Source organism: Stenella coeruleoalba (assembly GCF_951394435.1).
Source record: "Stenella coeruleoalba genome assembly, chromosome: 12".
NCBI lineage: Eukaryota > Metazoa > Chordata > Mammalia > Artiodactyla > Delphinidae > Stenella > Stenella coeruleoalba.
In genome coordinates, this window is record NC_137158.1 from 76,812,612 (window position 1) to 76,825,229 (window position 12,618).

Consider the following 12,618-nt stretch of genomic DNA (forward strand, 5'->3'; position numbering starts at 1 on the left):
ATTTCTGTACATTTCCAACTGACGTGGCAGGAAACCTGAAATAGTCCCTTTAGGACCAATATGATTTAATACCTATTGTCTCCATCGGGCTGCTGTGCTTTGTATTTTTCCAAGTACCAGGACCACAGAAAATCTTTTCAGCCTGCTGTTAGTTGTGTGTTTCCACAGTGATTATTCTGCTTAACTTTAACAACAGCCCCACACGGTATTAATGTTCCTATTTTAAAGATTAGACCACTGAGGCTCAGGGTTAAGTAGAAAAACTCGACGTGAATCTAAATTTAAATCACACACTGATTCCACATACCCTCTTCCTAGCATGTGTCCCTTTAAATTTTCTCAACAGCCCTGTGAGGTAGGAAGGACAGATATTATACTCACTACACAAGGGAAGGAACTCAAGGAAACATAATCAGTGAAAAAGCCAGGATTAAGCAGCCCACAGCTCCGACCACCTGCCATGTCTTCTTTTCCTCGGAGCATACACTGAGAAAACGAGCAAGCCGGCACGCGAACAACGTGAAACTTTTTACATTCTTCTTTGATACAAACATAAGCTTCATCACTACCTTCAGTCCTACAATTTAATTTTAGCCAACCTGTCTCCTATGGATTTAAAAGATTATCTTTAAAATAAAACACTGAGATAACTGATGAGGAAAATGAGTTAGGGCTTTGGAAAGAACAGGACAGATTATATCCTAGAGAGCTTAAAAGTGTGTGTGTATGTCAAGTAAAATACAGCCTTCAATTATAGTCCCTATTCCATAGTACATATATGATAATATTAGGCTGCAAAAACATCTTAAAAAGCCTGGATTTCTTTAGACATCTTATTTTTTTTAATTTTCAAATTGAGCAAGTAAAAAGGGATTTCTTTCTTTTAATTTTTATTGAAGCAGAGTTGATTTACAACATTGTGTTAGTTTCGGGTGTACAGCAAAGTGATTCAGTTATACATACATATATATCTCTTTTTTTCAGATTTTTTTTACCTTATAGTTTATTATAAAATATTGATTATAGTTCCCTGTGCTATACAGTAGGTCCTTGTTATTTTTTAAAAAAGGATTTCTTTAACTGTGTTTTTCCTATGCAAAGGACTGATTTTTTTAGTCTACATTAATGAGATTAAAAAAAAGAAATCCGGGGACTTCCCTGGTGGCGCAGTGGTTAAGAATCCGCCTGCCAATGCAGGGGACAGGGGTTCGATCCCTGGTCCCGGAAGATCTCACATGCCATGGAGCAACTAAGCCCGTGCACCACAACTACTGAGCCTGCACTCTAGAGCCCACAAGCCACAACTACTGAGCCTGCACACTACAGCCCGTGCTCCACAATGAGAGAAGCCACTGCAATGAGAAGCCCGCGCACCACCACCAAGAGTAGCCCCCGCTCGCCGCAACTAGAGAAAGCCCGTGTGCAGCAATGAAGACCCAACGCAGCCAAAATAAAAAAAGTTTAAAAAAAAATCCAGAAAGTATCAATAACACAACCTGATAGAGAGTGTTCCAGCTGCCTATCTTCTGAACCCCGTGACTCCTTCCTCTAGTACATATGAGATTCACCGCTCAATACTCCCTCACAGCAGCACTGTGAACCTGCTGCTCGAGCAGCTTCCTCCAGTCCGCCTCAAGGACGACAGCTTCAAAGGGTCTCTGTTCTCCTGCAGCTGCTTCCCCTGACATGCAGATTCTCAAGTCGGCTTCCACGGACAGGCCCCGCGCACGACACTCCAGTCAGGCTGAACCCGTGGATCCCTGCGTCCCCACTGGCACACCCTCCGGTTTTCTTTCTTTGTCCCCATCGCCCCCAGATCTGTTGCTTCTTTAAGGTCTTAGCTCAAAACTAATTATCTGCTTCATTGTTTTCCCCTCTCCAAGTGGACCCACTTCTTTCTTTCAAAGCTTTCATCAATATATTGCCTACACAATATATTTTGGGGGACTTATTATATATTATACTTTTATTATTTTGCAACTAATCATCTCCCTTACTGGAATCTAAGCTCTTTGGGGGAAAAGGAATATGCTTTGTTCATCATTGAATCCTTAACATCAATGTTTTTATTTATATGTTTCAAATCATAACAAGCTAAACCAGATGGCAAAATCCTTGAAAACTTCAATTACATATACTTATATACATATACAATGTAGATATTATGTTAGGTATGCTACTGAAATGAGAAATATTTCTTGTAATTTCAGTAGCATACCTAACATAACTAGGATGGGAAGAGTTTAAGAAATGTTGCTGAAAAAGTTAAACACCTTGATGTTCCTGCCCCCAAAAATAATCAGGAAAAGAAAAAGAATACTCGTAAGTACTATGATAAAACTGATGCTACTTAAAAATAGGAATAACCAAATTCTATCATATTTTATCCTGTTTTATTCAAGTTCAGCTTTTTCAATGGGAAAAGTAACTATGACAACTTTCCCTGATTTCTAAATTTCTCTGACAATTGAACCTTCACACCCTCACGCTCTCGCCCATCATCCAAGACACACGACACCCCCATGTTGTCCTGACTCACCTTCCACTGTTTGTGGAGCTTTCTAACGGCTTCCTGCAGGCCCTGTTGCTCCTGCTCAGGGAGAATGTCGGTGAGCTCGTCACAAGCTTTCAGGAAAGCGTTGAGCACCCTCTGATCCAGCTGACTGAAAAACTCCTGGCGTGGAGAGGGGGAAAGTGGTCAAGAGTGTTGGGCAGATAAAGGCAGTGTCACACACTAGACAGTGAAGGAGTCACACTGCTAAACAAGCCTCTTAGCCAGCTGCTGCCCTCTTCAAACCTTCTGGGCAACTACCATTTTTCTTTCAGGAACTAACTATAATTATCTACAGTTATGAGTCAGAAATCACCATATCTGATTCAACTAGGGCTTTTCATGTTTTAGAAAAAAATCTTTGCAGTTTTCACATTTGGTAGAATATTCTAGAAAGCCAATGAGAGAGATCTTAAAACCTTGATCCCACAGTGATAGGGTTTTCGTTCCTCTCTGGTAAAAGAAGAGCTGAGTAGAAGCCAGGACTAATCCTCACAATCCCTCCTCACTCCCTAATGGCAACGTGTTCCAGACCTTGCTGGTTCATTATGAGCCATTTCTGTGTTCACACCAAGCACACACACGAGCACACATGCTGTGGACTGAATTGTGTTGCCCCCCCGCCACCATCCCGTCCCAACAAATTCACATGTCGAAGCCCTAACCTGCAAGGTAATGATATTTGAAGGTGGGACCTTGGGGAGGTGATTAGGTTTAGATGAGGTCATGAAGATGGGTCCCTCATGAAGGAATTAGTGCCCTTATAAGGAGAGGCATTAAAGATCTTACTCTCTGCCATGTGAGGACACAGCGAGAAGGTGACCATCTGCACATAAGGAAGAATCCTCACCAGAACACAGCCAGGCTAGTACCCTAATCATAGACTTCTAGTTTCCGGAACTGAGAAAATAAATCCCTGTTGCTTAAGCCACCCAGCCTGTGTATTTTTGATGGTAGCCCAAGCAGACAGATACAACATGTGCACAAATACACATGACTAAGTCTCACAAAGTCACATGACTAAGTCTCACAAAGTCTCAGGATTATGTGTGCAGAGGTATTTTGAAACAACAGTGATTCAAAAGAAAGTACCGCACAGTAGAGGTGTATAAACTTGAACGAGATGTTGGATGGTCACAGACCTTAACCCTAAATCCAGTCAGCCACATCACAAATACATTGCACTCGTCCTTTGAGAGTGTGTTTTATACAAATATCCACTGAAATTTCAGGAAACGTAACTCAAAATATATGTTCTCCGAGGGCCCATCATCTCCATACACCATTTAACAGATTATTCATATCTGCAATACTGACATGATTTAAATGAGTATGATTAACAAGGAGATGGCTTCACAATACTGGGTCAAGTTGTAGATCAGCTGCCGAATTTCAAGTGACATGGTTATACTGTGATACGGTAGATTTATGAAATGAGCACAAAGACATAGCCATCCACCTAAAGTTATCTCTTAAAAAGAAGACGTTAGTTATGAAAGAGTTTTTCAGTTAAATAATGAATTAGTAGTTTGGAGAGCCTGAATTATTTATCCCGTGATTCTCTACTACCCCAGGGGCTTAAGAATGGTCAATTATAAGGCAGCTCATCAACTGCTCTTGAGGTTCTTTTTGCTGCCATTTCTGTGGGTCTCATATGTAAAAAGTTTCTTCCTTCCTAACTCATTTCTCCCCCCTCCCCTCCCCCCTCCTCTTTCCCCCCGCCACTTCCTCATCCTCTGTCTTCTTCTTCCCACTCTCTCCCTCTGTCTCTCTCTTTCTCTCTCTCCTTCTCTGTATTAGATCTTTATGCTCTTCTTATTTTTCCTCCAAGATGGTCTTCCCACGCCTCTAGGTCAAGGGCCCGCACGGGATGCACTCACGGTGTGTCTCTTCAGGAGGTCTTCTGGATTCCCCTTTTCCTCCATGCCCTCCTGAGCGATCCTCAGCACCTTCTCCAACTCTGCTCGAGACTCCTCAAACTTCTTCATCAAGCGGCTGTTGGTTTCCACATGTTTCTTCCAATCTCCAGTTCTCTTTACCATATTCTTGATGGAAAAAATAATCATAATGGGATACTGATCTCTCATTATTGAAAATATCATTTTGTGAAAGAGTATTGTTTCTTTCAAAAAACACTTGGAAAGAATACATTTCATTATGATGAGAATAATCAACCCGCTTAAATATTAATTAATATTAGAGAAAGCAGAAGTAAAATTATTGGTTTCCAAACACCAGTAGATGAAGCATTTACCAAGAGTGAAGACATGAAACGCGATGATTCCATGTCCTCCTTCTTGGAATTTTCCCTAGTTCACATCTCTAAAGCAGGCAGAGAACTTACCTGAAAAGCAACGTGCCCATCTGCAATCTTTCTCTGTAGCTTTGTCTGATCAAAATGCTTCAGCACGTTGCTCAAAGTCACAAACTTCTGAACACTATGACTGCCTTTCTCAACTTGGGTCATGGCTTTCTTACAGCTTTCTTGACAAGCTAACAGTTCCTACAGGGAAAGGAAACCCACAACAACAGTATTTAAAAGGGCAAGAAAGAAAGAGAGTAACCATTACAAAACAATAAGAACTGCATTATATAGCTTTTAGGCTTTTAATCAGCAGTGAGTGAAATCGAAAGTACAGAGAAGTATTGCTTTTCAGAAGAGCACGATTTTAAGCAATCACTGAAGTCAGTGCTTTTTACACGAGGCATTTAAATGTCACATTGAGTTTTCTGAATTTTTTTACATTTCATGCCCATCTTAATAACATCCGGAGGATGACAGAGCATCAAAATTGCTATCTGCCTAGTACCTGCATTCCTCCAACTAACAGGCCCATAATTTATTGAAAGGACAATTATGAAATCAATCTACACAACAGGTTATAATCTGACTTAATACATTTAATACCAATGCACATTATAAATACTTTACTGAAAGTCAGACGCAGCAGATTATAAATCATTCTGTACCCTAAAATACACAACATTTGAATTCCTAAGGTTCCAAAGCTATCAACCTCATTAATAAAATGGTGGACCCCGGATCCTAACAAAAAAGGCAGCAGACCAAAGGGCCTGGGAAGACTTGGCAACTGTCACACATTTGCAGATGAGAAGCAATGGTGACTCACAGGCCCTTCCATCTCTGATTGTAACGTAGGATCCTGGCAATTTGCTAGACAGCATGGAAGCTATTCAGCTCAGCCCGAGGCAAGCAGTCATTTTTTGACTTGAATCTATACCATTTGCACTTCAACATCCTTAATTGCTTTGAAAAAATATTTCAAACTGGTTATTTGGATACCAGTTTGGGTAACTTGGATGCAATTATTAAGAGCAAGGTTTCTGTTTTGTTTTGGGAAAACAGAGCAAGGATACACTTTTTCCTTTTGAAGATTTAGGAGATAAAAGAGTAACATATGTTAGCAAACTCTTATTAAGTATTATTAATATTTATTATTATTAATATATCAAATACAATTTTAATCATAGAACGATTCTTTGACGGCAACTTATAGCAATTTGGGAACGTAAGAAATGGCACTGTGACTTCGAAATGAAAAACAATTTTTATCCAATGTAATGAGAACCCATTAAAATAGGGCTTGGTGGCATAATCATTTTGGCTTACCATTAATAATACTAATAATAAATATTAGTTGCCACCGGCTATAGAGTATGTGCTCTAATGGGTTAGTCACATCATAGAATATCTAATGTAACCTCCACGAGAAGTTCTCGACTTAGTACTACCACCCCCATTTTAAGGTGAGGAAATAAAGCTAATCAAGGCTTTGTAATTTGCTGTATCAGATCTGAATACCTGTCTGACTCACGTCAGATACTCTCTGCTCTTTCTGCTAAGTGACACTGCCTCCCTTCCATGAATCTATTTCGATGACAACGGTGGCAAACCTTTTACCCATCAGTTTCACCCTCCTCTGATGCATAAGTTGATTTATAATAAACCAACTAAATAAGTGAATTAACTGCACACTCAGTAGGAGGCTGTTCTGCATACAGATCTGCTTACTAAAAATAAGACAAAGAAAAATGGTTAGTACTCCAAATATATTTCGAATTTTATGGTCATTTTCATGAGGTCAATTTTATGAGGATATTGCCTTTTAGTCCTAGAGGCAAGAAAAGATCTCGTAAGACACAAATGATAGATACTGGCTAGAAATGGAATGCAATTATTTATTTTTTTATATAGCTAAATAGATACAATTTAAAATTTATCTGTAAAATTTTATCTGTATAATATACCTATATATAAGTATCGGGAGAGATATAAAATTTTTATTTTATCTATGGTGGATAGGGTTTTCATCTTTAGACATGTGTTTTTGTTTTGAGTTGCCAGTACTAGTCTAGAAAAAGGTTTCTTGTCCTGTCACTGAATTCCTATCATCATATGCACCTCAGTCTTATCACACACGCATTAAATGAACTCCATCTCCTGAAGGGGGCTTTTCCTTACCTGACGTTTCTGTTTAAAAAGAGCACTTGACTGTGCCTCGTGCTCAAGAACTGTCATCATTTCATCGATTTTCCCAAGTGAGTCATAAAAGACCGTCATCTGCTTTTCTAATTCTTCCAACGGTAACAGCAGCTGCTGGGACTCATAAAGGAGCGGAGAGTAACAGTCTTTGACCTTTAAAATTGCAAAGACAAAAATGCCATTAAAGCCCATTAAGGACCATAGCTCTCAGGAATGTTTTCTTCAGGATAGGGTCATTTTGGGCTTACAGAGCTCCAGTGACATTCTTTAGTATTTCCTGTGTATTATTAAATTTTGATGTAAAAAAAAATACTACTGCTATACCACTGAGACAAGTAAATGCTATGGAGTTTTCTCATGAAAATTCATCTAAATCATCCATCTGGATAGCACTTGCTCATCTAAATGATGTTGGTGAGCCAGATGGCATCAAATTCCACTTCATAAACTCTGAAACCCATCTTCCCTCTGGCCTCAGAAGCTGACCTAAGACAGTCATGAATTACATTATCTAGACCAACTTGTACCTTCCAACTTTATTTTCAAGAACTCTACTACCTGATACCTTAACCGTAGACAAACTTACAAACGTGTTGACTCATTCTTCCCAGAGAGGCCCTGTGCTTTCCTAACCTCCTCTTAGCTCCACACTTTGCTACTCTTCCCCTATCAACATCCCACTCATGACAAGCGCTCACGTCATATACAAACTTATTCACAAAGGTTCTCACGCAAGAACATGTCTCTCTAGTCTGAACTGGCCCAGCCGTCATCTGTTACTTGTCTTTTAAAAAAATGCTGTTCGTTTATACACCTGCATTGTCTTTATCTTCATGATGAGCTCCTGGAGATGAAGATCTCCATAAAGTCACATTTATGTCGAATCCAGCCTTGTCACATTTATGTCGGAATCCAGCACCTCATACGATCCTGCAAGAACTTCCCGTCCCCCTCATTTTATTTAGAGTTTCTCCCAAAGCATTACTTTTGGAAACCAAGAAAGGAAATTAAGTACTCACTAGTAGACCCTTTGTTCTTTTCCTTACATTATAATTATTCTCATGCTCTTGGATGCACTGCCTGAAGGAGAAAATCATCTAAAGAACGCTCCTGTCCTATCGCCACAAGGCTCAGCTAAAATTACTGAACAAAATAAAGAGAATCTGCTGACATGTATAAAAATCAGTGTGCTTTAGAAGTCTTCCCTGGATACAACAGGAAACGTACCAAGATGCTACGTCTAACGCAGCAATTAAGAAAGCATGATGACTCACGTGTGTCTAAAAGAGTACTTTGCTTTCTCAGAAGTTTCCGTAAATCACTAAACCCGACCTAGGCTAAGATGTGCTAGCCCAAGACAGGGCTCTAAAGGCTGCTTGAAGGTTACAAGTTGTTGACTCCAAATTGTACCCAATCTTTATAAATAATCTTAACTTGATTGCTTGAAAGAATTTAAAATTGCCATTCTACTATATACCAGTTGGACAAAATTTTCTTATCTTTCATGGCCATGATTCTTCTTATTTTCATCTATCTCACTTATTCCTCTCTTTCATTAATTCTCCACAGCTGGTTTCATATTGGCTATTCTCTTTCTACTTTTCCTCTCCTAATTAACAGGGTTTTCTGCTATTTTTTCCTTTGTTGTCCAATTCTTCATGATGAAATTTTTCCATTCACTTATATAATCACTCTTTTCTTTTACCAGATATTAATTACAAAATCTAAGTGGACTTTGCCACAGTATCATCTTCATAAAATTCAACTTCAGATAGATAAAAAATCCCAGTGAAACTTCCAAACTCTTAAGGAAAATCCCTCAATAGAACAGAAAAGGCTTATGGCTAGTGCGTGATATTCACTGAGCTTCCTGCACAGAAGTGGCATAAATGTATCTATCTTGAATCCAAGGTAGCTCTGTGAGATGAAGAGGGAGAATTTTCACTGCATTGTGGCTGTGTAAGCGAAAAATACCATAAATAATCTTAGAGTGGACGTATGTCAAATACATCTCAATAAAAGGTATTTGGGAATTCTTTCTCATTTAAATATATGATGTCCTCCTCCCCCTTCTTCTTCCTATTCTTCTCCCCTTGCTTCCCTCTTTGTTTTATGGCTTTCAGTTGGTCCTCTGTCCTCCCAGAGGAGGTCTATCTTTCTATAAAATACAGCTACTAGTACTTCTAAATTAATAAAGGTAATGCTTGGTATCAGCTCCATAGTTTCATTTTTAAAACTCATGACAAAGTTACTAGATGAAGGATCCCAATAAGAAATAAAAACATGATCTGCTAACAAGTAAATGATTTGCACATGATGACAGAGAACGAGTAAGGTGAGCTGGAGGCAGTGTTGGTCCTGCATAGAGTGTCATGCTTTAAAATATTTTCCCACCTTGGTTAGCTGCTCTTTGAGCCCAGACATGGTTGCAAACATTTCGTTAGCTTCTTCTTGGGAGATCTCTTTGCTAATGAGGTGTGCTGTCTTTGTAATCATCTTATACTGAGCGTCCATCACAGGCACCCTCTGCTCAATATCCTACATGAATCATTGAAACAGCTACATTACCACATGATACATTGCCTCTTAATTTCAAGATCTGACAACTGGACACAAATCAGTATGCACTGAATAAAACTCTAGACCTGTCATCATCTTTTGGCGATTCCAATGACTACTTCCCTTCATTACTAATATATGATATATAGTAATATCATACAAGTAAATGTTTCCTTTAAAAGTCACCATAATCCTTAAGCTAACCTAAAGATAAACTGAGGTACTCTTTACACTTTCAAAATACATATGTTAATGTAGTATGGAAACATTATATCAGGTAAATGCATGTTAACAATTTGGGGCAATTCCTCTGATTTTAAAAATGAAACTTTTTCTTTAAAAAAAGTAATACATTGTCATTGTAGAAATTTATAAATTAGAGATAACACGTTAAAGAAAATGTAATACAGTCTTCTCACACCAGAGCCAACATCCTTACCACCACAAGGCTCTGCTAAAATTACTGAACAAAATTAGTATTTTTCCTGTGTGTGTTTACACCCATTTTTTATTTTTACAAAAAAAGATGATACTATTTTTGCTTTCCTTACTTAATAGTATATTGGAAAAGCCTTTCTATGTCATTAATATTCTTCCATTACTTCATTTTTGAGAGCTGAAGGGTATTCAAAATATGTAAACAGCACAATTCATTTAGCAAATCCTTTATCACTGGAGGCATTTATGTAGAGGTGTTAACTCCAGACGTCTGCTTTTTCCTAGTACTTTATAATTTGATTGTAGAAAATAAAAAAATCTCAATTAAAATACTATTTTGAAGTCGGTCAATAAACCTCTTCAAAAAATTCAAATAAATTTTTTTATGAGAGGTGCAAATCAGGATATGTACACATGTCAAATGATGTCAAGGAGACACAGAAACAGCTTTTGCAATGGCCTAAGTAACCTCACTGATCTTTCTATTCACAATAGAATTCGTTTTTCACTTTGTGTTCTAGAAAATCAGCTCACCTCTAAGTCTTGAGTTAATAATTTGACATTAATCAAAGAGACTTCTAAGGGCTCTGAAAGTTTCCTAAGGGCTTCAGTTGCAAAGTCAGACAGGGTAGTAACACAATCTGTGTATTCTTTCTTCATTCTGTCCAACTCATCAGCTCGAGCATACTGTTAAGAAAAGGGAGGGGGGCAACATCGAAAGCCATTAGGCCAAGACTCTGGAAGTTTGTAACTTTCCCTTCTACATACTCTCTGGAATGGTTAGGTGGTAGGAAAGACTCTAATTCCTGATTCTTATTTTAGATACACTTGAAGTTAGTCCAAATACTGTGAAAAGAAGAAAGGAACTAGCAGAGAAGCAACAAATTATGATTTGATGCATGAATCATTCCATATAAGTAGGTTCCATATGTCAACATAATCCTTAATCAAGCTTTACATTTCTGTTATGTGCCTCCATTACAAATGGGAAAGAATAAAGGACCAAATATAAACATAACGGTTCTAAACACATCTGTACTCTGCCTTAATAAGCCCATGCTATAACCATAAAAGAGTCTGTAAACGGACTGTTGATCACATTTATGACGCACCCATGTTCTAGGCATAAATAGATCTGAAAAACATACTTGCTTGACTTCCATAAACAACTCTCTCCATCGTCCATTTAGCAACAGTAACTGCTGTTTGAGATCACGGGAAACCATCTCATCACATGTTTCAATCAGAAAATTGCCAGCATCGTTCATGGCAGTGTGCTGCTGTATCCAATGAGGCAAATTTCGAAAAAAATCCTACACAAGAAACAATGCACACTACTGTAAACCATACACCAAAAGTTAATAAATGATACGAAAGTAGCCAGACTCAGGGAAATATCTTTGCTCTAAAATTTGTGCAAATTTTAAGGTGAATCCTAAATTTCTTGCAAAATGGAAATTTTTAATAAAGAAGGTCAAAAATATGAACTAGAAACGCTGAATGTCTTTTTATAAGAATATATGCAATATCTTTTGCTAAAGACAAAACAAAACATGATGACCATTTTGTTATTCCTGTTTTAGAGAGGAAAAAGCTGAATTTCTGTGAGTGTAAGGGACTTGTGCCTATAGTCTTTACGCTAGTAAATACCAGTGCCAAAGTCATCTAAAAGGTATAATATTTTAGGGAAATACGTAGCTGTCTTAAAAATCGTTTGACCTGTTACTTTTGATTTTATTCTATTTTATTTTATTTTTGGCTGCACCACGTGGCTTGTGGGATCTTAGTTCCCTAACCAGGGATCAAACACGTGCCCTCTCATGCCTCAGCAGTGAAAGCACAGAGTCCTAACCACTGGACCGCCAGGGAACTCCCAACTTTTGATTTTAAAATCTGAATACTGTACATGAAGATAATTAACAATCACAGAGATAAACCCTTGAAGGAAAAAATTAAATGATCTGGGCCAAGAACACAATACAGTGACATCCTTCCTTATTTAAGGTTACACACTTGGCTACGGAACAGCTTCCGCTTGATTTCGAATTAAATGCCTATGCGCCTGTGCATACACACACATACACACCACGGTAAAAACCAAGGACACCAAAGAGAACTCAAAATCGATTTCCTAAGCCATGTGCAGGAGGACTTCCTAGATAAATCGATGAGAACAATTCTGTTTCTGGTGGGTATAGTCCCTTGGATGAAATTAACACATGACATCTACTAGGGCCCTGCCAGTCTAATCAGAAAAGCCAAAATCTGTGTGGGTTACAGTTGCTCAGCTACACAAAAATACTTAATCTATATGAAATATAGAACGGGAAAACATAAAAATTATACATCTACTGGTACAACACAGTAACAGAAGAACCAATCTTGCATGACAAGCAGTAATTCTAATATAAGTCCTATACTTCTTAATGGGAATCTGGCATTTTAATCTTTTACATACATATAAATAGTTTTTCCATGAGAAAAATACCAAGCTCCCATTCAGAAGCGTATATACAGAAATCAGTCCATTCCATGTGATCTTTTAATGTAAATGTTATTAAAGTGA

At 38.1% G+C, this 12,618-nt stretch overlaps 1 protein-coding gene across 16 annotated transcripts in view; it reads right to left on the reverse strand.

The window, feature by feature from the left end:
- The window catches only part of SYNE1 (spectrin repeat containing nuclear envelope protein 1), a 465,530-nt gene that overhangs the window by 296,554 nt on the left and 156,358 nt on the right, over positions 1–12,618 (reverse strand). For all 16 annotated transcript variants that reach the window (XM_079939340.1, XM_079939347.1, XM_079939346.1 and 13 more), the window contains 7 exons: positions 11,201–11,365; positions 10,587–10,739; positions 9,450–9,593; positions 7,035–7,208; positions 4,896–5,054; positions 4,432–4,596; positions 2,540–2,674 (listed from right to left, as the gene is read on the reverse strand). In XM_079939340.1, coding sequence (XP_079795466.1) covers positions 2,540–2,674; positions 4,432–4,596; positions 4,896–5,054; positions 7,035–7,208; positions 9,450–9,593; positions 10,587–10,739; positions 11,201–11,365 — 1,095 coding nt within the window. The remainder of the gene's footprint in view (positions 1–2,539; positions 2,675–4,431; positions 4,597–4,895; positions 5,055–7,034; positions 7,209–9,449; positions 9,594–10,586; positions 10,740–11,200; positions 11,366–12,618) is intronic.